The sequence below is a fragment of the Mobula birostris genome, chromosome 8 (assembly GCF_030028105.1).
Source record: "Mobula birostris isolate sMobBir1 chromosome 8, sMobBir1.hap1, whole genome shotgun sequence".
Classification (NCBI taxonomy): domain Eukaryota; kingdom Metazoa; phylum Chordata; class Chondrichthyes; order Myliobatiformes; family Myliobatidae; genus Mobula; species Mobula birostris.
In genome coordinates this window covers 72,423,929-72,451,083 of record NC_092377.1, presented here as the reverse complement: position 1 = coordinate 72,451,083, position 27,155 = coordinate 72,423,929, and the positions used below count along the sequence as shown (strand labels likewise).

The following is a 27,155-nucleotide window of genomic DNA, read 5'->3' as shown; positions in this document are numbered from 1 at the left end:
TTGAAATGGACGTTGGGCCGTAAGTGCCCATTTCTATGCTGCATGATTCCATGATAAATTGCAACCACCCAATCTTACTAGCAGTCATATGCTGGTCAATAATGTAAATTGTTCATTATAAATGTGAATCATTAAGATTAAGATCCAAGCAGGAAGATGAGATCGACTCTGCCTATTAGCAAGGTTGCCAAATTCACAGATATTGCAATATTTTCAGAAGTGATTCACGTAAGACTAGTTCCATGTATCTTAAATTTCAAATAAATTTAGTATGGTCCTAGACAACAGCAGTATATGAAAATACACCACAATCTTAACAGAAAATCTTCAGTTTTGCAACATAGTTGATTGCTACAATTTTATCAAGCACTCAGCCAAATGCAGAAAGTTAACTAGATTATTCCCTTAAGAATAGTAAATGGAACTGCATATAAGCAAAATGCAAGGTACATTAGTTTGCCATTTTCTAATACTAAATGACTCCTTGAAATTTTTCTTTATTAGATGTCTAGACTCTTGGTTAAAAAGCACCAGGTATACATAAACACTTACATATGTACACTTGCCAAAGCATTAGAGGTCAGCAGAAACCTACTGCAAAGAATAATGCTGCAGAATTGGAACATTACAATTGCTCTCAGACTGCTCTTTAAGTCTTAGACCACAAACATTAACAATGTAGTGCATACAAAACAAAAAAGTATCAAATTTAACTAAAAGGTATGTATTTAATAATTGACAAAGTATCACAAATATTTCACCGAATTATTACATTAAATAAACCATTGGACAGGGTCAAGAATAGTTTAATTAAATGTTCATGTTTTGAGGTAGATTATAAGAGATAACAGAGAATGTTTATGATAAAACATTTATGCAGTAAAAGTTATGGAACATTATTGCAGTCATCTATGAACATATTAAAAATGTCACAACAGCTTTATTCACATGACAACATGAACCCAAATGAAACATTTGTCTGGGTCTGAGTTTTAGAACAGATCTTTCATCGTACTAAAGAAAAATGGAAAGTGCTTATGTTTTAAGCAACACCAAAGTGGTGACAAATGAACATAAAACTCTATGGCGTAAAATGAAAAAAAAACTCCGATTTCCATGCTTCTGGGCAGCTATCTGGGGCAGCAGTTAATATGTTTAGAAGAAAAGTCAAATGGTGTACAGGAGCTTTAAACCAAAACATTTTTAAACCAACTAAAAACAACTTACTTAACAACAATAAGAAAGTAAAACATATACATTAGCAGACTCTCTTTAAGATGGAACATCTACAGCAAGAATGAAACTTCTTGGAAGCACCTCATTTGCAAAGCAAAATACATAAATTAAACTAAGGCAAACTATTTAAATACATAGTGCAGCTCATAATTGTGCAGTTTAATCTGAGAAGTCTGATACAGGTTGCTGGTGTCACTGAGGAACTCAGTTCAAATTTTGATTAGTATTTCATGCATAACCAGTAAGCTGTTTCTGGAAACCTTTCAAATAGGATTCTCAGTGAAACATCTGGTTAAGACTCACCCACGCAGACCACCGCTTAAATTCCCAGTCTTTGCTAAGTGAACTTTTCTCAAATAGGTAGCAGCAGGGAAAATTTAATTAACATCTATGTCCTTGATTTAAAGGAAAAAATCCTGATTTTTTTTTTCCCTCTACTCAATACTGTTGCTGAAATTGTACCCATAAACTGAAACATTGGGCTTAGAGGGCAGGAACAGAGTCAAATCAGTTGAAAGATAAACAAAAACAGAAAAGGCGGCTGTGGGAAAAGCAGACTTTGTCATGATATTAGAAATACATTGTTGGATAATACTTCAAATTCCTCTTTAATAAAAGAATCTTCCATAACCTTTAGTTCTGTTGCTCAGCAATGTGCTCCATTAACTTATTGGGCTACATTAGAGAAGGAACAAGATGCAGAACCCGAACATCTGGTTTTACCACAGAAAAGAAAAAGTACACTCCTTTATTCAAGTGCTGATTTCTTCATTACTTTCTTATAATAAAGTCATTTTTTGGATTCATGAAGTCACACAGTTGATGGATGAGTGCAGCTGGCTTGCATTTTCATCTTCCTTCGAGCTAATGCTGCTTGCTTCTTTTTTTCAATCTCTTGCTGAGAACATTTTGCCACTGGCTTCTCCACCATTTCACCAACTGCACAAATGAAAACATAAAAAGCACCAGTCTTTGAGACAAATAACAGTTTAGATGTGCAATCCATGCAGCATTTAGTTTTACTTAAATTTTAACTAATCCAAACTTTGGAATATAGTCCAACAAACAAGATGCTGGAGGAACTCAGCAGGTCATGCAGGCAGCATCTCTGAAGGGAAATGGACAGTTGACGTTTCCAACCAAGGCTCTTCATTGAGACCAGTCAAAGATGCTACCTGGCATGCTGAGTTCCTCTAGCATACTGTTTATTGCTCCAGATTCCAGCATCTAAATCCCTTGTGTTTTTATTTTGAAAAATGGTCAGTTAATGTGGATCACAAGATATGATTATTTAGCAGAAAACACATTTCAAGATCGATGAAGGGTCTTGGCTGGAAACATCAACTGTTTACTCTTTTTCACATAGATGCTACCTGATCTGCTGACTTCCACCAGCATTTTGTGTGTGTTGCTCTGATTTCCAGCATCTGCAGATTTATTCTTGTGAGATTAAGTTGCTGCGGTTGGTTATTACCATTAAACAGAATCCTTGAAGTTAGCTTCACCTGCATAATTGTGCCTTCCTGCAATCTAAACCTGTATACTGTAGCCCACAACTACTTAACTATCATAAACCTGTCTGCCATTTCCACAAAAAGCTAGGTGATAGTGGTACAGCTTGCAGACCTACTGCTTCATAATGCCTGTGTTCAGTCCTGACCATCAGATTCTGTCCATGTGGAACTTGAATGTGTGAGTTGGTAGGTTAGCTGACTGTTCCAAGTTGTCCCCAGTGTGTGGTAGAAACTGGGGAGAATTACTGAGCAAGTGGTGAGAATAAAAAACATTGGAATAATGGAACAAGTGTAAATGGGTGATTCATGGTCAGCATGGATTTAGTTGGATGAGGGGCTCGTTTCGTGCTGTATTCTATACATAACTGTATCCACTTTATCCAGCACCATTACTTCCTTTGGCTGAGCTCATTTCCTTATTTTAAATTGGACACAGATCTGTTGTAACCAAGAGTATTAGGGACATAATGGGAATATGTAATTATGCCAAAACTCAGCCAAGTCTGAATAGAATGATATGTAACAATCGTGGAGGGTGGATGGTTACGTTCTCACAAATGATATTGGCCCCTTATCCTCCCCTGCTTTAACTTTTTCTTTTTAACTTTATTGTATACCCCCTCTGTGTTCTATACTCAACTTATTCTCTGAAATCTCTTTCCGATTTGCCTTCTCCATCAATGTATCCTCTAAATCTCTCTCCAAACAAACCATGTTCATTTCCCCTTTTAGATTTAAGCCCATTTTTAGTAATTACTTTTCTTGTTTATGTTAAGAATGCCAGTATAAAAAGCATAACTTTGTATCTAATCACAAACAAGAGAAATATGCAGATGTTGGAAGTCCAAGCAACACACAAAAAATGCTGGAGGAACTCAGTTGGCCAGGCAGCATCAATGGAAAAAAGTACAGTCAACGTTTCAGGCCGAGATACTTCGGCAAGACTCACAGGCCCGAAACATCGACTGTACTTTTTTCCATTGATGCTGCCTGGCCTGCTGAGTTCCTCCAGCATTTTGTGTGTGTTACTTTGTATCTAATGGTGGGGCTTGAATGGGAAGGAGAGAATAGTGTAAGCTTGGAAGAATAAAAATCCTTATTTCTGCAGTCACAAAATCAACATAACATCTGTACAGTCTAAGGAACCAAGATATTAATTATTATATTGGGAACTAAACTGGGAGGAATGTTTAAAATACTGACAATATGATCAAGGCAACTTAATCTACCTGGGGGATCATTCAGCTCAATCGGTACTGCTCTGAGAACAAGTCTCAGCGGCTTGGAGTTCATATTATGAATTCAAGTATAGATAAACCCATTCCCTGATCACAATTCACTGGGAAGGCTCCCCGTCTCTGTTGTAAATAAAGGAATGCTCCTTGTTGAATGAGCATTTGAGAACACTATTTCCTGAAAAAAAGACTAGCATGAATAGATATGCCACAGAAGTGTAATAATTACAACTGATTACAAGTGAATGTTAAATGGTGAAAACTAAATAATCTGATCACCTTTGAGCTCTAAAGTAGAGTCTGAGAAATGTCTCTTTAGAGATGCTGTTGGATATTGTATAGTTGCAGTAATTTCGCTTGACTGAACACATCTTTCCATGGAGCTTTTTACACGATCCCTGCTGCCAAAAGCATACTGTGTTGCGTGACTACTTGTGTTCCCTTGAACACCAATCACAGAAGAATTTGTAATTTTACTGAAGGTGAACCTTGGAGTTCTGGTAAGGCCAGCTATACCACATGATTTGGGGACTGGATGACCTGTGGTCACAGTGGATGTGTAAATTTTCTGCCCAGTGCCAAAGTCTGCAGAACCTGGAAGATTTGAAGCACCAACAGTGTTTCTTGAACCAGACCCAGGAGCTATTCTGTTAACATTCAGAGCACACATTTTGGATATATTTGATAAAGATTTACTCTGGAAATTGCTTACAGAATTCAAATGATGGCTTTGTGTAGAGGACGTAGTTATAGTACAGACTGTGCAGATCAAATCTGTTGGCCTAGGTTGAGCCCTCAATGAAGGTAAGACATTTTGTTTTGACGGTTGATTTTGATTTAAATGCTTTTGCTGCCCATTAAGCTGATTGGTACACTGATTTTGATGCATATTTTTGCTTGTTAAACTCTGGTTGCCATTGGCTACCTTAAATTCTATCATTCCAGTGTGTAAAGTCACTTGAGAATTCTGGTTTTCAATCAGCTTTTCTACGTCATCGCACATCCTGTTCAAATCATCATCATCATCACCAGTTTCCCATAAAACGTCAGATTCAGAAAATGCATTTTGAATTTCACTGTAGAACTCTGCATCATTCCAATCATCAAGCACAAACTCAGAAAAAGTACTTTGCATCTCCATATCAGATCCCTTCTCTGTGCCAGCACCACAGGGTCTTTCAGATGCCAGCATACTAACCAAGTTCAATTCAGAATTCTCAGTAGAAGCAAGCTTTTGTAAAACAAGGGAATGCTCTGTTTTTTTCTGTGTACTGCCATCATATCCATTCTCCTGTTTAAAAGATTTTGCACAAGTCAAAGAAGTCAATTCCCTTAGGGGTACATTGCACAGGTTGGAATCATGTTGAGGTGTTGAAAAATCAGAATTCTTTTGCTCTTTTTTCTTTACTGTATTAATTGCACATTTAAAGTCTTTATCTGGCTGACTTTTTTTGACAGATTGCTCCTCAGATATCTTATAGTTTGCTTTGTTTTGCAATGTAAACGTAAACCTTGGCTTTGCTCTTTCAGACTTTTCTCCAAACTGTAAGGTCTTGGTTACAAACTCTTTGTTGTTGGACTTGCTGATAGAACTTTGCATAAATGACACAGATGGTACTACGTCAGAATTATCCTTAGGCTCGCTTGCATCCTTAAACTCCTTTGTAACTTTTTGGCCAGCGGTATCCAAGGACTGGTTTGCAAAGTGTGTGCATTCAGTGGGAGAATCAATCAGTTCTGGGATTTGTGAAATTTGCAATATAAGTGAGTCATCTTCCATCCAGTCATCATTCGTCCAGTCATCAAACCCATTATCAGGGGCGGATTCAAATGAACAAACTGCAGCTGTTTTGCCTTTGGATTGAACGTCAATTGTCTCTTGTTGGTGTAAGTTAAAATCAGTAGTGGAATCTTCATAAACCAACTTTTTGTCATGTTTAGAGTTGTCTGGATTCAGTTCAACTGGCGAGGAGACATGGGGAATTGTCTTTTGTTTGAAAGCAGTTGAAAATGAAACCACTTGTTCTCCTATGCTTGTTATATTCGTGCTCCTGTCATGATCAGTGTTGCCTTTTGCAGGTGTTGAAGCTGCTTCGGCAGTATGACAGTCATTTAATTTTGGACTTGAACCGTCATCTCCTGAGAAGCCCTGACTCAAGGGAAGGTTGGTATACTGAGTGGGCCCATCAAACAAGGCATTGACAGCAGCTTCAGCTTCTAGATCCAATGACTTCTGACTACTACTCTGACTGTGCAACATTAGTAAAGGAAGGGTCCTTTTTCCATCATGTTCAACTTGCTCAGTAATTTTAGTCTCGGGCACCTTTTCCAATGCTGAAATGTCACAGTTTGCTTGCTTAGTGCATATTGTTTGTTCTGAATTTCCATCATCCAGAATCTCATTAAGTTCACTAATTTCTTGACCATAACTGATATCTTGTTCTACCATATTCCGATCAAATTCTTTTGCCAACTTCATTAATTCTTCCTCTGTGCTTCTTTGAAATCTGAAATGAATAAGCATTTGAAAATTTCTCACATTTTCTTTCCTTGGTTTAATACAATATCTTTAGCACAAGGCAAAATGTCTGTAGCTTTTTCCAAAATGTTAACAGCACAAAAGTCGCACCATCAAGAGATTAATAAATGGGTGAAAAATAATTTTAACCTTGGGGGAAAAAAATCACATGAGACCACCAAATTGAAAATGTTTACCTGCATTAATATTCTTCATTAAAGGGAATCTGATGTACCAAATGAAATTAAAGGCATAAGAGTAAGAGTTGCACAAAAAATAATAATGCAAACATAAAAGGAAGAAACTTCAGTAAAGTTTAATTAATATGGAGATGGAAATGCAATCAAAGGTAGTAGCAGCATGCAAATTACTCAGTTTATTAGGGAAAATACCTCAACTTATATCAATACAGATCCACAAATCATTGAAATCTGAGGAACTGAATGAAGGTTTACAAAGAGAAAAATATACCTTTTAAGAAAAACCATTACGAAATTGACTTTTTCCAATTATGATTATTATTTTACGAAGGTCACAATTGACGCAAAGCATAATGATAGAAACAAATCCTTTTCCAAAATGGTCGACACACACAAAATGCTGGAGGAACTCAGCAAGTCAGGCAGCATTTATAGGAAAAAACAGTCGACATTTCGGGCCGAAACCCTTTGGCAGGACCCTTCCAAACCTTCCTGCATTTTGTGTGTGTTGTCCGTATTTCCAGCATCTGCAAATTTTCTCTTGTTTCCAAAATGGTCATGTGTTTCAAACAATAATAAACTGCTTGAAGCAGAACTAAATTTGGTAACATCCTGAATAACTGCACCCAAATGTTACAAGTCATCAAGCAGTTAACTTGCAAACAGGTTCAGAGCCTTGTTTTAAATTCAAAGCATCTCCTGGGTTTCTTTAAACTTGATTAGTCACCCAATGATGTCATTATTTTATAAGCGTCCCCAGGAAACTAAAACAAATAAAGGTCAAACTGCCCCAGAAAGAAATGAAATCCAAAAGTTCACAATGATTTATATGACATGAAGAATTTTTGGGTCAGTGTTGTGAATGGGCTTTTTCAGACTATTACTCAAGTACTCTGCAAGGTTTGACGTTAATTTATAATGTTATCAGTTCTGAGTGTTACATGCATTGAAACATGTGAAAGCCAAGCCCGAATATTTTCAACAAGTTTTGGCACAAATTCTTAATTAATAGCTCTCAAATGCAAATGAACCATGAAAGCTATTTTAACAGTAAATTTTACATTTCCTGGTTAGAGATTCTGTTTATATCTCGAACATAATACTCAATAGGAAACAATGGATAGTTTTGGTTTCAATGGATTACATTGACTTGTCTTTTTTTAAACCTGTGATTAAAAAGTTATATTTCCATTATAATCCATCTTTCTATAAAAGCTTCAGTCTGTAAAACATAATATTATCCATTCTGGACCCTGGGAGTCAATGCCTTCCTCAGCATCTGGATCGTTGATTCCCTGACCAGCAGACATTAATCAGTAAGGGCAGGCAGCACACTCTCCACCATGATTACTCTAGGCACTGGTGCTCACAAGGTTGCGTCCTTACTCTCTAATGTGTCCCTATACACTTGTGACTGTGGCCAGATTCTGCTCTAACTCCATCTACATATTTGCAGACGATACCACTGATACCATCATAGTGGGCCACATCTCAAATAATGATGAGTCAGAGTACAGGAAGGAATTAGAGTAGCTCAGTAACATGGTATCATGACAACAATCTTGACCTCAATGTCAACAAAAAAGCTGGTCATTAACCAGGAATGGGGAGAAGGGGGCAAATGCTCCTGTCAACATCAATGGGGTTGAGGTAGAGAAGGTTGACAGCTTCAAGTTCCTAGATGAAAACATGATCGATTGTCTATCCTGGTCCAACCACATTGATGGCTCAGTCAATAAAGCTCACCTATGCCTCTAATTCCTCAGGATACTAAAGAAATTTGCCATGTCTCCATCGACCTTTGCCAATTTTTATTGAATCACCATAGAAAGTATTTTGTTTAAATGCATAACAGCTTGGTATTGTAACTACTCTGCACATGACAACAAAAAACTGTAGAACTGAGTCTGAAGTTAGGCACGTCGTGGGAATCAACCTCCCCTCCGTGACCTTTGCCTGTACTTCTCACTGCCTCACTAAAGCAGCTAGCATAGTCAAAGTTCCCACTCATCCTGGGCATTCTCTCTTCTCTGCTCTCCCAGCAAGCAGAAGATACAAGAGCCTGAAATCACATACCACCAAGCTCAAGAGCAGCTTCTATCCCACTGTTATCAGATTCTTCAACAGAGCTCTTGTATGATAATATGGACTTTGGGTCTCATAATCTACCTGGTTATGACCTTGCACTTTATTGTTTACCTGCACTTTACTTCTTCAGTAGCTTTTATACTTCATTCTGCTTAGTTATTATTTTACCTCACATTAACGACTACTTCTTGCGAAGTCAATCAACTAACTTTAGTGAAGTCGACCGGACACAAGCCAAAGTTCGCAGAGCATCAGCACCCCTGTCACTGAGGAGGTTAGAACAGAAATCAACCTACCACCCACCAACACCTCCAAAGGATGAAAGATCAAAGGGCATAGACCACTCATGAAGTGGCCCAAAACTGCTGAAAAGAGTAGGAAATCATCAACTTGATTAAAGTTTTGGAGCAATTAAAAGAAACAGCAGAAAAGAAGTTGTATGCAATGGGAGTCATTTTCTATTGCTGCGGGGAAGAGTGGATTGAAGTCAGTGCAATAAAGAGCGGAAAGACATCATCACCACCAATAAAATCCAGAAGAAAGGAGATTGAGCGACTGGTTCAAGAAATAAGATAGCCGAGGAAACAGTGGAAGAAAGCCCCAGATAGTGAGAGGAAAGTTCTCAACCAACTTCAAGTGGATATTAAGAGCTGGCTGACAAAGTTGAAGAGGAGCTGAGAATCTAAGGAAGCTGCGCAGAAAGAAAGAAGAAACAAGAACACATTTCTACAAAGACCCCTTTAAGTTCGTTAAAGGTCTCTTCACACCAGAAAAAAAGTGGAACTTTGTAAAAGGTTCCTGGGAAAAAAAAGGAACTAGAAGAGCACCTGGAAAAGATTCACACCAACTTGAAAAGGTAGGAGCATATGATCATTCCATCTGACACCCTGCCAATTCAGCCTCCCCTCCCCACCTACCACCTAGATTTTGACCCTCTAAAATGGAGAGAAGTGGAGAAGGCATTCCGATGGGCAAGGGTGGCATCTGCTCCCGGGCCAAGTGGAGTACCATACAGACTTTGCAAGAATGCATTGGACGTCTTGTGGTTTCTCTGGAGGCTCATGAGGGTAATGCGAATAATACCCAAAAGCATGGCGAAGGACTGGCACTGTCCTGATTCCAAAAGAAAAGGATGCAGAAAACATCAGTCAGTTTTGTCTTATCTGCCTTTGGAGCACAGAGTGGAAAATCTTCTTCCCTGTAATAGCAGACAGGCTGGCCACCTGCCTGGAAAGAAACAAGTAAATTGATATATCTGTACAGAAAGCAGGAATTTCAGGGTTCTCCAGGTGTTGGAACATACAAACATGATATGGCACCAGATCCAAGCAGCTAGGAAGGGCAAAGGAAATCTCTATGTGATCTTCTTGGACCTCACCAATGCATGCGGCTCAATTCCCCATACTCTCCTCTGGGAAACATTGGACTTCTTCCAGATACCAAAGTCCTTCACAATGCTGGTGAAGTTGTACTTTCAAGACCTGCAATTGTGCTTCACAACTGCAGATTTTACCACAACATGGCAGAGACTGGAATTAGGCATTATGTCCTCCTCACCTTCATAATGGTCATGGAGGTCATTATTAGAGCTTCAATATGAGTGGTAGGTGATGAAAGAACAAGTGCTGGACTTCATCTTCGCCAATTAGGGCGTAAATGGACGATATAACAACATTGACCATTACTGCAGCATGCACCAAGCGACTACTTGGAAAGTTACAGGAAAACATGAAGTACGCTAGAATGAAAATCAAACCCAGCAAGTCATGAAGTATCTCCATAGTCAAGAGAATGCTGAAAGACAAAGTTCTTCAAAGGTGATGACCCAATTCTAACAGTGCCTGAACAGCCTGTCAAAAGCCTGGGTAGATGGTAACACACCAGCCTCACGGACAAAGAGAAGCTGCAGCAACTAAAGCAACACATCATCAACAGCCTGGATAACATCGACAAGAACATGCTGCCTGGAAAACTGAAGCTCCGGTGCTTACAGTTTGGACTCCTACCCTGGGTGATGTGGCCACTCACTGTCTATGAGATCCCACTAACAATCGTGAAGAAGCTCAAGTAAACCATCACATCGTTCATAAACAAGTGGCTCAGTGCCCCAAGGTGTATTAGTCTCCATAGTACAGGGTCCTTAAACTATCCTTCACTGCCTTGCAGAGGAATTCACATGTTCCAAGATGTGCCTACAGATAGCACTCAAAGACTCTCATGCCAAGACCATCAGTAACGCTGCACAGACCTTAGTAACTGAGCAGAAATGGACCCCAGCAGCAAGCAAGAGCAGCCCTTAGGCATAGAGACATTATGGGGCAAGTCTAACAGGGCAGGGACAGCATTGGTCTGGCAGCAAGTGGACCCAACTGGCACAAGGCCACAATTCCGGAGCGAAGGAAGATGGTTGCCGAGGAAATACAGTGACATGAAGAGTCAGACAAAGGCTGTCTCCCTGGCTAAGCAGGAACAATGGATGCAGTGGGTAAACATTGAGAGGAGGAGTATCAGCTGGAAGGACATGAGAGGTGGAAGTAACTCAGAGTTACATATGAAGTGCTTCCCTCACAAAAAAAATCCTCCAGTGGTTCAGTGAGGACCCAGCTTGTGCCCTGTGCCCGATTCCAGCAACCCTCAGCATATCTTGGCAAGCTGCAAATCCAGCCTCACACAAGGCAGATACATGAAGCGTCAAAACTAGGTCTGGAGGAGTCTGGCAGCGGCAATCGAGACCAACCACGAGGATAGCAACCAACTCCTTTTTCATTACTAATCTTTTTATTGATTTAAAAGGTGCATGAATACAATCAAGAGGAGAATTATTTTAAATATATATATATCAGTAACAATATAAACGAAGATTAAGATATACATTGTCAAAATCATAGATATTGTTAAACTAGTATAAAATATATAATAAAAAATGAAAATAACAATTCTCGTCTTATCAGTTCATGAAGAGAAAAGAAAAAACATTGGGTTTTAAATGAAAAGGAAAAAAACACATTACACTATAGAAAAAAACAAAAAAAAAAGGGACTGGGCAGTCCATTTTGAGGATACGACCAAAAAAAAGAAAGCCATTCTGACCAAATCCAAAACTTCAAAAAAAGATTAAAAGAGTAATAAATCAAATTAAATGAAAATATTGGATAAAAGGTCGCCATATTTGCTCAAATTTAAAGGATGTATCAAATGTCTGACTTCTTATTTTCTCTAAACTTAAACAGAACATAATGGAGGAGAGCCAATAAAAGACCATAGGTGGATTAGAATCCGTCCACTTCAATAGAATGGCTCTCCTAGCCAGGAAGGTCAAAAAGTCTATCATACGTTGAGCGGAAACAGGAGTATTTCCTGCTTCCGATGGGATAATCCCAAAAATTGCCATAAGCAAATTAGGTTGTAGATCCAGATCCAAAACTTTTTGATAGCATTTTAAAAACATCTCTCTAAAAGTTATCTAACTTTATACAAGACCAATACATATGAGTTAAAGTAGCCAGCTCAGTATTACATCTGTCACAAATAGGATTGATATTGGAGAAAATATGAGCTAGCTTATCCTTTGACACATGGGCCCGATGCACTACCTTGAAACCAACTCCTTGTCACCTAGAATGACCAATGCTCTGAAACCAGCAGCATTCATCCTGGAGGGAGGAAAAAAACCAACTAATCTCCCTCCTAAGCCAAAATCATGAAAGATGAACACGGCCAGTGGCTGAAAAATGCTAGTGGATGTCGATAAACAACTCACCTTTCCACCAGCTTTAGGTCTGAGTTGGTTCTTTGGTCCTATTCATTACAGGTTATCTACATCATAGAACTCACAGTCCCACGGGAGGATTCAGCGGCTGAAGCATATGAGCGCAAGGAGCTATGCTATACAGATCTAGCAGCTGAAGCTCAGCAACAGGGCTGGAAAACCTGTTTGTCCTGTAGAAGTGGGTTTTGGGGATTTATAGACACATTCACCATCAAATTGCTAAAGGAGCTAGGGATCCATGATCAGACTCTATGGCAAACCATCAGAGCCACTTCAGAGGCAGAGGAAAGAAGCAATGGCTTTGGATCAAGTGAAAAGACCTCTCCAGGGCTCCTAGATAGCATCAAGAGAATGGAAGGACACAACAAGGGGTGACTCTGGGATGAGCCCTCTAGAGATGTAGTGGTCTAATCAATGAAACATCGAGGAAGGAGGATGCCACTTGAAAACCACTGCGTGTCAACCCTGCACCACTCCCAACATCAAGGCAGTCTCGAACAGGTGCTCACAACTCATTGGCACAAGGGATATTAACATCTTATCCTGTGTTTCTTGACTTTACCTTATTCTAGTTGAATGCACTGTGTAATGATTTAATCTGTATGAACAACGTGCAAGACAAGCTTTTCATTGTACCTTGGTACACGTGACAATAATAAACTAATGCCAGTAAAATGCAGAAAATCCTATTTGTAACTCCTCGGCAAATGATGTTGCCCAAGCCTGCACAAAGTAAGACCTAGACAACATTTAGGTTCAAAGGCTCATTTTATTATCAAAGTATGTATGAGTATACAACTTTGAGATTCATCTTCTCCAGAGAGCCACAAAACAAAGAAAAACATCAACACCCCCCACACGAAAAACAAGTCATGGAAAAGTACAGCAACACGAGCACCCCCCCCATGCTAAAAAATAAATTGTGCAACTCTAAGAACATCAAACCCAACCTCCCCCTGCACAAAAAAAACTTGCAAAATCATGCCAAAATTAAATCACAATTAGAAAGAACGGGCAAATAACACAGAATATAAAAGACATAAAATTGAAATGAGGTCTATCCAATCCATAAATCACAGAACTTCAGTAACATCCTCCAACAGCCTCAAAAAAGGAAGACTACTCGAATGCAGAGGCAGAGCAGCAAGACAGATAGGCTGTCACACACAGTCACCTTATCCGCTAGCAGCAAGTGATAGGCAGCCACACACAGACATTTTATCTGGCAGCAGCAATCGATACTCGTCTCCTACAGACTCCTTATCCAGCTGAGATCTGTCACAGCACAGCAGGAGGCAGGCAGTTGGTGCTGAATACTCGTACACCTTCCGCATTCGATTTGATGTTTCAATCCTCAACGCTTTAATCAATTAATGGATGCTTCAGTCAGTGAAATGGAGTTGATCATGTGCTGTAAGCTTCGCCTTGAGGCCTGCACTACTTTCCTGGAATTTTCTCAGAGGCAGCAGAGCACTAGATCACTCAGTCAATATCCAAACTGTAAATCACAGGATCCAACAGCTCCAGAAACATATTTAAGATTTTGAAAAAAAAAGCATACAAGAAGTAGAATAAGCAGTTTCATGGACTATCTGGTAGACGTCGCTCAAGGAATTGGTGTTCCCTTCGCCATCTTGACCAGAAGGTACCAACAAATAAGTGGTGAGTAACACGATACCAAGCAGTGACTAGCCTTGACACTTAATAGTATTACCATCACTGGCTCCACTTTCATCAGCATCTTTTGTGTGGGGAGGGATCACCATAGACAGAGTTGCAACATAAATATTGTTTCAACAAGTGCAGGTCAGAGGCTGGGTTGCTGCTGCAATTGACTTGCCCAATTTGAAACTTTTCCAGTATCTACAAGACACCGTCAAGTGTGTAGCAGAATACTTACCACTTGCCAAAATGAGTACATCTCTAAGAAATCTTTAAATACTCAATTCCATCCAATACAAACAGCCCACTTGATTAACAACCCAATCAACCACCCTGCACATTTATTCTGTCTATCCTGATGCAGTGGCTGCACCACCTACAACTGGCTGATCTGAAAGAAACAGCAGAACTTGAGATGAAGCTCAAGGCAACACCACCATTTGCAGTTTCCCGTCCATAGTGCAAACTATTGTCATTTTGAAATATATTCCCAGTCCATCATTATTGCTCCATCTGAAAATCCTGAAACTTTCTATCTAACAGTACTCTGGGAGTACCTTCACCAAAAGGAATACAATTGTTTAAGGCAATGGCTCAGAAGTCCTCTAAGGTAGTAAATGCTTGCTGTGAGGCAACTTTCCAATTCCATCCCCTCAAGAAAAGTAAGAATTCGATATTTCATTAATAATGCCTTTGTTAATATCAACAGAACTTGCTTTAAAATAAAATTCTACAGGAAGTCTCAAGTTATCTTCAAATACTATAAAATTGTACATACCTTGAATTATTTGTTTTGATCCTTTCTCGAAAAGAGACAGCAGGGCTGCACTGGATTGCATCTTCTCCTAGCCAGATGTTCAAAGGTACTTCGGAAGATTGCTGATTATGCCAAACAGAAGACTGATTATTAAGATATTTCACTTAAACAATAATGTTAAGCAATTAAAGCACTCAAATATGAATTCCACTTAGGAGCCACTCTTGCTAATGGAAAGATGCCTTAGAAAATAATTTAAGGTCCCAAATGCTACAAGTAATTATTTTGGGCAGCATGTGTGGATGCAGAAACATGAGTGAATGTTCCAGGACGGAACTGAAAATCAAAGATACAAAAGGTTTTCAAATCTTGTATATAATTACCATTTTATAGTTCTGATGAAAAGTGAGGAAATATTAATTCTGCTTCTCTTCAATATACTGGGCATTCTCAGCATTATATTTTATATTTTGAGAATTTCTACGATACTGACTTTATGCTTCTTTTTCTCAATTATTTACCTTTTTACTTACAAACATGCATAAACAAAAAATAATGCTTTTTGAGAAATAATGAAGTACACATTCTCAGCTGCACAACTTTTTAATCAAATGCCATATTAGTTTATTTAATAATTATTAGTAGCCTGTGCATCCATTGGTAAAACGACAAATTTAAAACAAGCAATTAAAGTTTCTATTTTAAAATAGGTTGTTGATAATATCTAACTTTAATGAATTAACTTGTCAAAAATACAACAACGTTCTCTCCAGCTCATTCTCTGGATGACTAAATATCACCAGCAACCACTGGACACTAATCATTCAATATCTTTACAACTACATTCAAAATTATGAAAGGACTTCAGAAAGTACATGTGGTAAAATAGCTTGGATGAACTTAAACTTAGGAATCAGTAAGTATAATAGCCATCAATAAACATTCCAAAGAATTCCACAGAAAGTTCTTTAACCAGAGAATGGAAGTACTTCATAAATATGAAACAAAAATTTAATAGATTATGTTGGTAGACAGACTGAAATAGGGCATTATGAAGAAGATGCTGACATAGAAGGGCTGAATGGCTTATTTCTATTCACTGAGTCTAAAAATAAAAAACAACACATGCAAATTGTGAATGTGTTAATTTCATATTTACTCAATCACACTTTGAAAACAGCTAAGGGTTCCTACATTGTTACCTGAGGAGCAATACGGTTAACTATATCAGATATTTCTACCACATGCGGACAAGTTCCGGATGACTTCTTTCCATTACCTGCAAGACAACAGGTGAGAGGCTAAATTAACTTAATAGCATTCTATAAAAATATTTATTTTCAATATAAATTGACACCATTCATTTTTAAGGAAATAACTATTGGTTACTTCTTTCAAGCAATTTAATGGTAGGTTTTTCTGTTTTCTGAAGTTTTAGAAACAGGCCTCATTTTTAATTTGAATGCTTTGATATTCTAGAACATACGGCGGCGTAGTGGCATCAGTGCTGGACTTCGGGGCGAAAGGTCCCGAGTTCGGATCCAGCTGGCTCCCCTGTACGCTTTCCATCCATGCTGGGTTACAAGCTGGTGATCTCTTTGGCAACTCACCCCGCAGAAGGCAATGGCAAATCACTGCTGTAACTTGCCTCGTATGCGGTTGCCCACTACGTCAGAGGCGTGGAGGGAAATCGTCTGCTAACCAATGTACCTTTCTTTTTATTATATGAAGGCAAATGCTTAATAACTCAGTACTGCTATCAAGTATTTCAGCAGAGGTGTCAGTCATTTCAAAAAAATGCAAGACAATGGTTTTACATTGTACAAATAAAGAACAAACATTTCCAGCCTGAAATGGAATGTCACATTAACATCCTCTTTTCTTCAGTAAAGCTTGTTAATAGCTAACCACAAAAACAGAGTTTAAAACGTATGCAATAAATTCTAGCCAAAAGAAGAAGAAGAGAGCCCTTAACTCCGAGTGGAGTCATCGGGATGCCGTCATGATGGCGTTTTTTTTTTAGCAGGCTTTCTAATTTTTTACGAGGCCGAGTTGCTAGCTCGGTGCTCAACCCAGCACGGCTGGAAAGCGCTGAAGGGAGCCTTTGCTTCGAAGTCTGGCGCTGATGCCACTATGCCACCAGCTGGCGTAAATTCTAGCCAGCTTAATGTTAATATTTAAAATATAAGAATAATTTTAACATTTATATTGCACAATTTTTGATATTTAACAAGACAGATATTAAGGTATGATGAGCAATTTGGGCAGATTTGTTATGATGAATGATCCAAAATATACAAATGCTGAAACTGGAGCCAGTTCGGAGTAGGAAGCTAGACAATGAGAAAAAAAGATCTTAAAAAACCTGAGCAAATGCACAACATTGATAAAAAGGAACAACAATGAGAAAAGGAAATGCAGCATTTCTTAAGTCCAAATCCTTCAATTGATAACTTGCTACTTTACCCAATTTAAATGTGGTAGGTGAATGCTGATCCCAATAAATATCCTGTTGCAACTCCGAATCATTGACTGGTGATTCTTGATTGGCAGTGAACTGTTGCTTTCTGAATATCCTCTTAGGTGTTTTATATGACAATACTTCTGGAAGATGAAATATTACTGGATTTGAATATCACAAATAAGTATTTTTAGGAAGTTATGTCTATCCAACTCAGACAATGCCACACAAATACAAGATATAAAACAAATCCCTCAAAGGGAATTACTTTGAACTACAGATTAACAAAGTAGCATCTGAAATGAATAAGTACTATACTTTTCTTTACAAGTCTTTCTTAATATGGTGGATTTAGTTAATTCCTAACTGATATAAAACAAATATAAATAAAAATAGTGGTAGCTTTATGGAATGAGCTGTTAGAGGAAGTTATAGAGGGGGATACAATTACAACAATTAAAAGGTAGGCTGGTATACGTTCAGGAAAGTTTTGGATGGACAAACACATGCAAATGGAACAAACAACCATAAACAACTTGGTCTGCTTAGAAACATAGAAAACCTACAACACAATACAGGCCCCTTGGCCCACAAAGTTGTGCCGAACATGACCCTACCTTAGAAATTACTAGGCTTCCCCATAGCCCTCCAAGCTCCATGTACCTATCTAAAAGTCTCTTAAAGACCCTATCGTATCCGCCTCCACCACCGTTGCCGGCAGCCGATTCTATGCACTCACCACTCTCTGAGTAAAAAAACTTACCCCTGACATCTCCTCCGCATCTACTCCTCAGCACCTTAAACTTGTGTCCTCTTGTGGCAACCACCACAGCCCTGGGAAAAAGCCTCTGACTATCCACATGATCAATGCATCTCATCATCTTATACACCTCTATCAGGTCACCTCTCATCCTCCGTCGCTCCAAGGAGAAAAGGCCGAGTTCACTCAACCTGTTTTCAGAAGGCATGCTCCCCAATCCAGGCAACATCCTTGTAAATCTCCTCTGCACCTTTTCTATGGCTTCCACATCCTTCCTGTAGCGAGGCGACCAGAAGTGAGCACAGTACTCCAAGTGGGGTCTGACCAGGGTCCTATATAGTTGCAACATTACCTCTCGGCTCCTAAATTCAATTTCACAATTAATGAAGGCCAATACACTGTATGCCTTCTTAACTACAGCGTCAACCTGCACAGCTGCTTTGAGTGTCCTATGGACTTGGACCCCAAGATCCCTCTAATCCTCCACACTGCCAAGAGTCTTACCATTCATACTATATACTGCCATCATATTTGACCTAGCAAAATGAACCACTTCACACTTACCTGGGTTGAACTCCATCTAGACTTCTCAGCCCAGTTTTGCATCCTATCAATGTCCCGCTGTAACCTCTGACAGCCCTCCACACTATCCACACCTCCAACCTTTATGTCATCAGCAAACTTACTAACCCATCCCTCCACTTCCTCATCCAGGTCATTTATAAAAATCACGAAGAGTAAGGGTCCCAGAACAGATCCTTGAGGCACACCACTGGTCACCAACCTCCATGCAGAATATGACTTGTCCACAACCACTCTTTGCCTTCTGTGGGCAAGCCAGTTCTGGATCCACAAAGCAGTGTCCCCTTGGATCCCATGCCTCCTTACTTTCTCAATAAGTCTTGCATGGGGTACCTTATCAAATGCCTTGCTGAAATTAATATACACTACATCTACTGCTCTTCCTTCAACAATGTGTTTAGTCACATCCTCAAAAAATTAAATCAGGCTCCTAAGGCACGACCTACCCTTGACAAAGCCATGCTGACTATTCCTAATCATATTATACCTCTCCAAATGTTCATAAATCCTGCCTCTCAGTATTTTCTCCATCAACTTACCAACCACTATAATTTCCTGGGCTATCTCTACTCCCTTTCTTGAATAAAGGGACAACATCCGCAACCCTCCAATCCTCCGAAACCTCTCTCGTTCCCATTGATGATTCAAAGATCATTGCCAGAGGATCAGCAATCCCCTCCTTCGCCTCCCACAGTAGCCTGGGTACATCTCATCCGGTCCTGGCGACTTATCCAACTTGATACTTTCCAAAAGCTCCAGTACATCCTCCTTTTTAATATCTACATGCTCAAGCTTTTCAGTCTGCTACAAGTCAGCACTACAATCACCAAGATCCTTTTCCATAGTGAATACTGAAGTAAATTATTCATTAGTACCCCTGCTCTTTCCTCCTGTTCCATACACACTTTCCCACTGTCACACTTGATTGGTCCTATTCTTTCACGTCTTATCCTCTTGCTCTTCACATACTTTTAGAATGCCTTGGGGTTTTCCTTAATCCTGCCTGCCAAGGCCTTCTCATGGCCCCTTCTGGCTCTCCTAATTTCCTTTTTGCTCCTTCCTATTAGCCTTATAATCTTCTGGATCCCTAAAATTACCTAACTCCCTGAACCTTTTGTAAGCTTTTCTTTTCTTCTTGACTAGATTTATTACAGCCTTTGTACACCACGGTTACCATAACTTCCCTGTCTCATTGGAACGTACCTAGGCAGAACTCCACACAAATATCCCCTGAACATTTGCCACATTTCTTCCGTACTTTTCCCTGAGAACATTTGTTCCCAATTTTAGCTTCCAATTTCCTGCCTAATAATTCCCCTTACTCCAATTAAACGCTTTCCTAACTTGTCTGTTCCTACCTCTCTCCAATGCTATTGTAAAGGAGATAGAATTATGATCACTATCTCCAAAATGCTCTCCCACTGTGAGATCTGACACCAGACCAGGTTCATTTCCCAATACCAAATCAAGTACAGTCTCTCCTCTTGTAGGCTTATCTACATATTGTGTCAAGAAACCTTCCTAAACTCTACCCCATCTACACCCCTTGCTCCGGGGAGACGCTAATCGATATTTGGGAAATTAAAATCTCCAATCACGACAACTCTGTTATTATTACACCTTCCCAGGATCTGTTTCCCTATCTGCTCCTCGATATCCTTGTTACTATTGGGCAGCTTATAAAGAACACCCAGTAAAGTTATTGACCCCTTCCTGTTCCTCACCTCCACCCACAGAGATTCCGTAGACAATCCCTCCATGACGTCCACCTTTTCTGCAGCCGTGACACTATCTCTGATCAACAGTGCCACACCCCCACCTCATTTGCCTCCCTCCCTGTCTTTTCTGAATCATCTAAAACCCGGCACTTGAAGTAACCATTCCTGTCCCTGAGCCATCCAAGTCTCTGTAATGGCCAACACATCATAGCTCCAAGTACTGCTTGAACAAGTTGGGTTGAAGGACCTTTTTCAATGCTATATAGTCATAGAATTATGATGCTATTGCCAAATACTGCCCCAGTACTAACCAGGCAAGGATTATTATGTTACTACTCCTCACCCATACCTATTGGCCATTGCAAGGGAGAGGTCTATCCTGTACATAGTCCCTCTCTCACTTGCTGTGTCCATTACAGTTCAAGTATACGGTCTGGGATACAAAACTGATGTAGTGCTGGGAGGAATTTAGCAAGCGGACAGTCCCTCTCACGGACACGAATTACAGTTCCTGTCGAAATGGTCCAGAGTCTAATACTAGCATGGTGCAGGAGAAGTGATTGGGAGAAAGAGGAGATGGCCCTATCATCTGAACATTCCTATCCTTTAAATTCTAAATAATTCTTTCCAAATCCTATTTTAAAGATCAAGTTCAATTGTCATTCAACTATACACATGAATACAGCCAAACAAAACAGCATTCCTCCTGTGCAAAACACAATACATAAAAGTCACAGGCAGCACAAGGCACAAATAGCACATAGAATTATGATAGAAATGAAAATGCATAGTCCAAAAAAATACTATAACCAAAGTCCCTGAGTCAGGGCCTGTAGTTTGATAGTGCATGGGATGTTGTCCTGGAGCCAAGTTTCTGCAAGAACAAGGATGCAGCAGTCCTGATCATACGTGAGCGCAGCTGAAGAGGAATGCAATCCAGCTTGCCTTCCACCTACGAACACTGCAGGGAAGCAACGACAAGAAGAGCCAGCATCCAACCCAGTATTGTGTCCGCTGCATCCCTGCTCTCTGCCACATTGCCTTCAGCATCTCCTCCCCTGAGCGACTGCAACAGATGACCTTGTGACATGAGGGCCTAGTATGTGCAACAACCAAGGCTACGCAACTGCCTCAAGTACAGATAAAAATACTATATACAAATATTTGGTAGAATAGAGGAATTACAGGCAACCAACTAATCCACGTTTATTCATCAGTCAACACCGATGTAACAGACTACATGAACATTACTAAAAGTTATTTGCAAGGCCTGACTGTGCCTAAACCAGCACTCACACTTATTTGCTTTATGACCATACATCTAAAAGATCCTAACTCTCTGCAAAACATTTTGGTATGGCCTTAGATTGTGAAAGACATGTTTTTTCTTTCCTTTAATTAGGATTATTTCCTTAACTTTCTGTGTTTATATCACTTCTTTATCCAGGTTGGATCTATTAAAGGCTTCAAATTACTTTCTTAACCCTTGTTCAATCATATACTTATTTTTTTCCTCCAGAGTATTAACAAATCAAATTAAATGTTGGGAAAATTCTCAAAGTACTTTACTGAGGTAATTATCAAACAAAATTTGATACTGAGCCACTCGTGAAATAATAGGCCATTTTGCCCATTGACTCTGGTCCACAGTTCAATAAAATCACAGCTGTGCTTCTATCTCAACACCAATTTCCTGTTCTGTCCTGCACCCACTAGAAATCTGTTGATCTCAGTTTTGAATACAAATGGTGATCAAGGTCCTCTGGGAAAGTGAATTCTAAAGTCACCACACCAAAAGTAAAAGCATTTCTCCTCATTTCAACTGTAAATGAAATATGTTTAATCTCTTACTTTGAGGTTGTTGCACCTACTTTCAGACTCCTCAGCTAGAGAAAACAATATCAATTTACCCAGCTTTACTTCCCTCTCACAATATTGTATCTTCCAATGAAGTTGCTTTCCATGAGTCAAAATCCTACAGAATAAGCATCTTGCCTTACTCAGTCTTACAGATCTGCCACTGGGGAACCTTAGCTGCACTCCCTCTTGATTTAACCCATCAGGTCCATGTCAGTTCCCAGCCAGTGGTAACCAGAACACTCACTATCTTCATAGCAAACAGTTTCCAAATACTGAAATAAGGATAATCAGGTATTTAGTATTTATAAAGCTCATTAACTTCTATATTAATATTTATTTACCAATACAATTTTCTCTTATCCCTCAGATACAAGCTTTCCAGGATCGTTGGAAGATATTCCTGAGCCGCCTTCTGTCAATAGAGACAGAGAATTTATCAATTTCTTTGCCATTTCCTTAACTGATTTTATAAGTTCGCCTGTCCTTGTTAGCAGGGTACTCTATTGCACATTTGTTTGCTAAGGGTGTCTTTACAATAAAATAATGAATTAACACTTTCTTAATGCACTGTGCAAGATCTAAAATAGCCCGCTTCTTAAATGACCTAGTTCAACATACTGAATTAGAAATCCATTTCATATACTCTCTAGGAATCTTTTTCTATATAATTTTACTAATTTGATTTGTCCAGTGTAAACATACATTCAAGATCTTACAACTACTTATTGGTAAATAAAGAGAACATACTTGACGCCTTAGTGGATTTATAGGTAGATAAATCCCTAAACTGGATGGGATTTACCCCAGTCTGTTACAGGAAAGAAAGGGAAGAGACTGCTAGGATTCTGGCTGACATTTTCAAATTTTTGAGCCACCTGAACGTTGAAGGAGGGCAAATATATTTCACTCTTAAAGAAAGGCAGCAGGGAAAAGATGGGTAACTGTAGACCCGTGAGCCCAACAGCAGTGGTACAGGATACAGGAAAAGATGCTGAGGGAAAGGATTAATAATCATTTGGAATAGCAGGAACTATCCAACATGGCTTTGTCAAGGGCAGATACTGTCTGACCAATTTGAATGAACTCTTTGTAGAGGTAACGAGGTGTATTGGAAGTAGGGCAGTAGATGTGATTTGTCATGGAATTTAGTAAGGCCCTTGACAAGCTTCCATGGTCCATTATTGGATTGGCAAAAGGAGACAAAGTCTGATAATAGAAGTTGTTTTTGCAATTGAGTGTCCGTGTCTTGTGTCCCACAAGAATTGATACTGGGTTCCTTGCTGTTTGTAATATACAGTGCCTATAAAAAGAATTCACCCTCTTGGAAGTTTTCATATTTTTTTGTTTTACTACATTGAATCACAGTGGATTTAATTTGGCTTTTTTGACACTGAAATAGACTCTTTTGTATCAAAGTGAAACAGATCTCTACAAAGTGATCTAAATTAATTACAAATATAAAACACAAAGTAATTGATTGCATAAGCATTTACCCACCCTCCTTTAATATGACACACCAAATCATCACTGGTGCCTAGCCAATAGGTTTGAGAAGTCACATAATTGGTTAAATGGAGACTTGTTTTTGTAGACCTATAAGCAGTCAAGATGTTTCAAATGACTATAGTAAAAATACACCTGAGTCTGGAAAGTCCAAATGCTGGTTAAGTCAGTATCCTGGAAAAAAACTACACCATGAAGATAAAAGAACATTCCAAGCACCTCTGCGAAAAAATTATTGAGAACCACAAGTCAGGAGATGGATACAAAAAAATTTCCATGTCACTGAATATCTCTTGGAGTACAGTTAAGTCGTCATCAAGTAATGGAAAGAATATGGCACAGCTGTAAAACTGGCTAGAGCAGGCCATCCTCAAAAACTGAATGACCATGTAAGAAGGGACCAGTGAGGAAGGACACTAAGAGACCCATGACAACTCTGGAGGAGTTACAAGCTTCAGTGGCTGAGGTGGGAGAGACCGTGCATACAACTGGGACAACAGAAAAAAACTCACATGTAATCTCAGCTAGAGCTTGCCAGAAGCATGTGGGAGACTCTGAAGAAGGCTCTATGGTCTGTTGAAGCCAAAATTGAGCCTTTCGGCCATAAAACTAAATGCTATGCACATAATCAAAAACATACCATCCCTACCATGAAGCATGGTGATGGCTGCATCATGCTGTGGGGATGCTTCACTGCAGCATGCCCTGGAAGGTAGAGGGTATAATGAATGCAGCAAAATACACAGAAATCCTGGAGGAAAACCTGACGCAGTCTGCAAGAGAACTGCGACTTGGGAGATTTGTTTTCCAGCAAGAAAATGACCCCAAGCATAAAGCCAAAGCTACACAGTAATGGCTTAAAAACAACAAAGCTAATATCCTGGAGTGGCCAAGTCAAGAGTCCAGACCTCAATCCAATTGAGTATTTGTGGACAGACTTGGAGAGGACTGTTCACTCACAACCCCCATGCAACCTGACAGAACTTGAGCAGTTTTATAAAAACCGGGAAAATTTGCAGTGTCTGGATGTCCAATGCTGGTAGAGACCTATCCACACAGACTAAAGGCTGCAATTGGTGCCAAAGGTGTATCTACTAAATACTGATTTGAAGGAGGTGAATACTTATGCAATCAATTATTTTGTTTTATATTTGTAATTAATTTAGATCATTTTGTAGAGATGTGTTTTCACTTTGACATGAAAGAGTCTTTTTCTGTTGATCAGAGTCAAAAATGCCAAATTTAATCCACTGTGATTCCATGTTGTAAAACAAAAAAAAAAGAAAACTTTTTATAGGCACTGTACATGAATATCTTGGTTGTGGGCAGCAAGCTTACAAATGACATAAAGATTGGCAGTGTTGTTGATAGTTTGGAAGCTAGTCTTTGACTGCAGAGTGATACTGATGTGTTGATGAAATGGGTTGAAAAATGAGTTTAATCCAGACAAATGTGAAGTGATACAATTTTGGGAGCATTAATGTTAGGCCAAAAGTGGGAGGGCCTTATAGATCATTGAGAAACAGAGGTAATTTGGACTACAAGTCCTTAGATCTTTGAAAGTGGCATCACAGGTAGATAATACATTTAGGAAGTTGTATCACAGGGGTACGCAACCTTAAGCACAAAAGATTTTCTAGCATGTATTATTCATTAATTTGAGGCAAAACATAACTAGATGTACCTAAACGGATAATTCCCATATTTCAAGTTTTTATGGCATTTATCTGGCCCATTGTCCGCTCATTAATACGCAATCTGGCCCACAGAGCAAAAAGGTTGCCGACCCCTGTTGTATCAGATCTTGATTAGTTGGCATGTTTAATACAAAATCAGGAAGGTAAAATGTTGAAAGGTATAAAGATAAATCTTCTCCATAACAAGGCACAGATTGGGTATGGGGAAAAGAGATTTACAGAGAATATGAAGGAGACTTTCTTCACCCAGGCAGTGACAAGTACCGCCCGAATCTCCATTTCTGACAGTATTTACGTGGCCAGATGAGCACTTGAATCACCTAGCCATAGTAGGCAATGTAGTACTATCAAGTACCACAAAAAGGGATTAATAGGAATGGATACCCACTGGTCAACTTTACAAGTTGAGCCAAGCTGACTCTTTTAATGTAGGATTCTAAGATTCTTATTACACAATTCATAAATAAATATCCTTATTAATTGCTTACCCTATGTCATTTCTACTATTCAGAAGCATAGATACAACTGATATCAAAGATTGCCGAAACATGCTTCTACTTAACTTCACCCAGACTGATTATAATTCTATTCCACATTTTACCAATCCAAGAATCTTCATAACTAATCATTAAATCAGCTTGATTAAAAGTAGGTTTTATGAAATGACAAACGAGCATAATGTAAGACTTTACAGCTTCAGTAGCTGGAGCGACAGCTGGCAATATTAGAGCAACTTTACATGTTAGATCAAAAGATGAGAAGTGAAGGCATTTGAGATACCTGAGGGGTTAGAAGAGGGTCCTGGGATAGGGAGGGTCAGACCGTGTCAGGGTTGAACAACCAAGGCAAGAAATCTATTGAACCAGCTTGGGAGTAGGAAGTCCAGCAGTGAGGGTGCAGGGGGTTTGGTGCAAGTTAGGAACCAGGGCAGCAGAGGAAATGCAGTTGATGGGAGGGTGTGAACCATCTTCCTCCACCGGCAGAGAGATGACAGAAGAGCAAGTGGCTGCAGTAGTCTCGCTGGTTAGTGGTAAGGAGGTGGTTAGTCTGGGAAAGGCGGAGAAGGTTCCAAATGACAGCGTGCTTTCACCTTCAGCCGTCCCGGGCCTAGCTGCAGGCCTGCAGCTTCGGCTCAGCCTGTTGCCCCCGGCCCGGGGAGTGCGCCGGGCGTTTCTTATGCCCGCATTCTCGGGTGTGACAGGTGGGTTTGGGAGCGGCTCTGGCCTTCTCCTGCCGCTACCGCTACCGCCGCCCGCCTCCCCTTTCATTCTTCACACCGTCGCTTGACACTGACTCCCCTCAGACATCTTTGTTTCGCATATGGAAAGCTGCCGATGCTTTAAGGCCTCGGCTTCTCCGATTGGTTGCGGCCGCTCCCGCTTCTCACAGCGTCAGGCAGTGTGGGGGGGGGGGCTGTTGCTATGGCAACCAGTTTCGCTGTCAATCAAACTGGATAGGCATTTTAAAATTTCTGTCTTACCAGATTAAGGTGATAACAGAAGTTTCCGAAGTAAGGTACCGAAAAGTCCTTTATGATACGAAAGTAATTTGGAAATCGGGTCTACCCTTCTGTAGTTATCTTGCCATTTAGAGTA

The 27,155-nt window shown here is 39.6% G+C and overlaps 1 protein-coding gene across 3 annotated transcripts; it reads right to left on the bottom strand.

The window, feature by feature from the left end:
• Positions 1-486: 486 nt before the first annotated feature.
• etaa1a (ETAA1 activator of ATR kinase a) lies at positions 487-26,929 on the bottom strand. 3 transcript variants are annotated; one of them, XM_072265439.1, is made up of 6 exons: positions 26,651-26,929; positions 17,446-17,601; positions 16,182-16,258; positions 15,001-15,101; positions 4,265-6,492; positions 487-2,175 (listed from the first exon to the last, which is right to left on the bottom strand). In XM_072265439.1, exons 1-6 carry the CDS (start codon positions 26,826-26,828, stop codon positions 2,048-2,050), a joined length of 2,868 nt encoding a protein of 955 aa, XP_072121540.1. In that variant the 5' UTR covers positions 26,829-26,929; the 3' UTR covers positions 487-2,047. The 3 variants fall into 3 exon arrangements, with proteins under 3 accessions (XP_072121540.1, XP_072121542.1, XP_072121541.1); XM_072265441.1 differs by having other exon boundaries at positions 4,698-6,492; XM_072265440.1 differs by having other exon boundaries at positions 17,446-17,583.
• Positions 26,930-27,155: the final 226 nt, after the last annotated feature.

What these genes read in the sequence shown, in the direction of transcription:
- etaa1a (XM_072265439.1), bottom strand. Translation starts at nt 26,828, where the DNA reads ATGAAAGGGGAGGCGGGCGGCGGTAGCGGTAGCGGCAGGAGAAGGCCA. An exon ending in TTAACCGTATTGCTCCTCAG is followed by an intron (nt 15,102 to 16,181) that starts GTAACAATGTAG and finishes TGGCATAATCAG; the next exon opens with CAATCTTCCGAAGTACCTTT. An exon ending in ATCAAAACAAATAATTCAAG is followed by an intron (nt 6,493 to 15,000) that starts GTATGTACAATT and finishes TATTCATTTCAG; the next exon opens with ATTTCAAAGAAGCACAGAGG.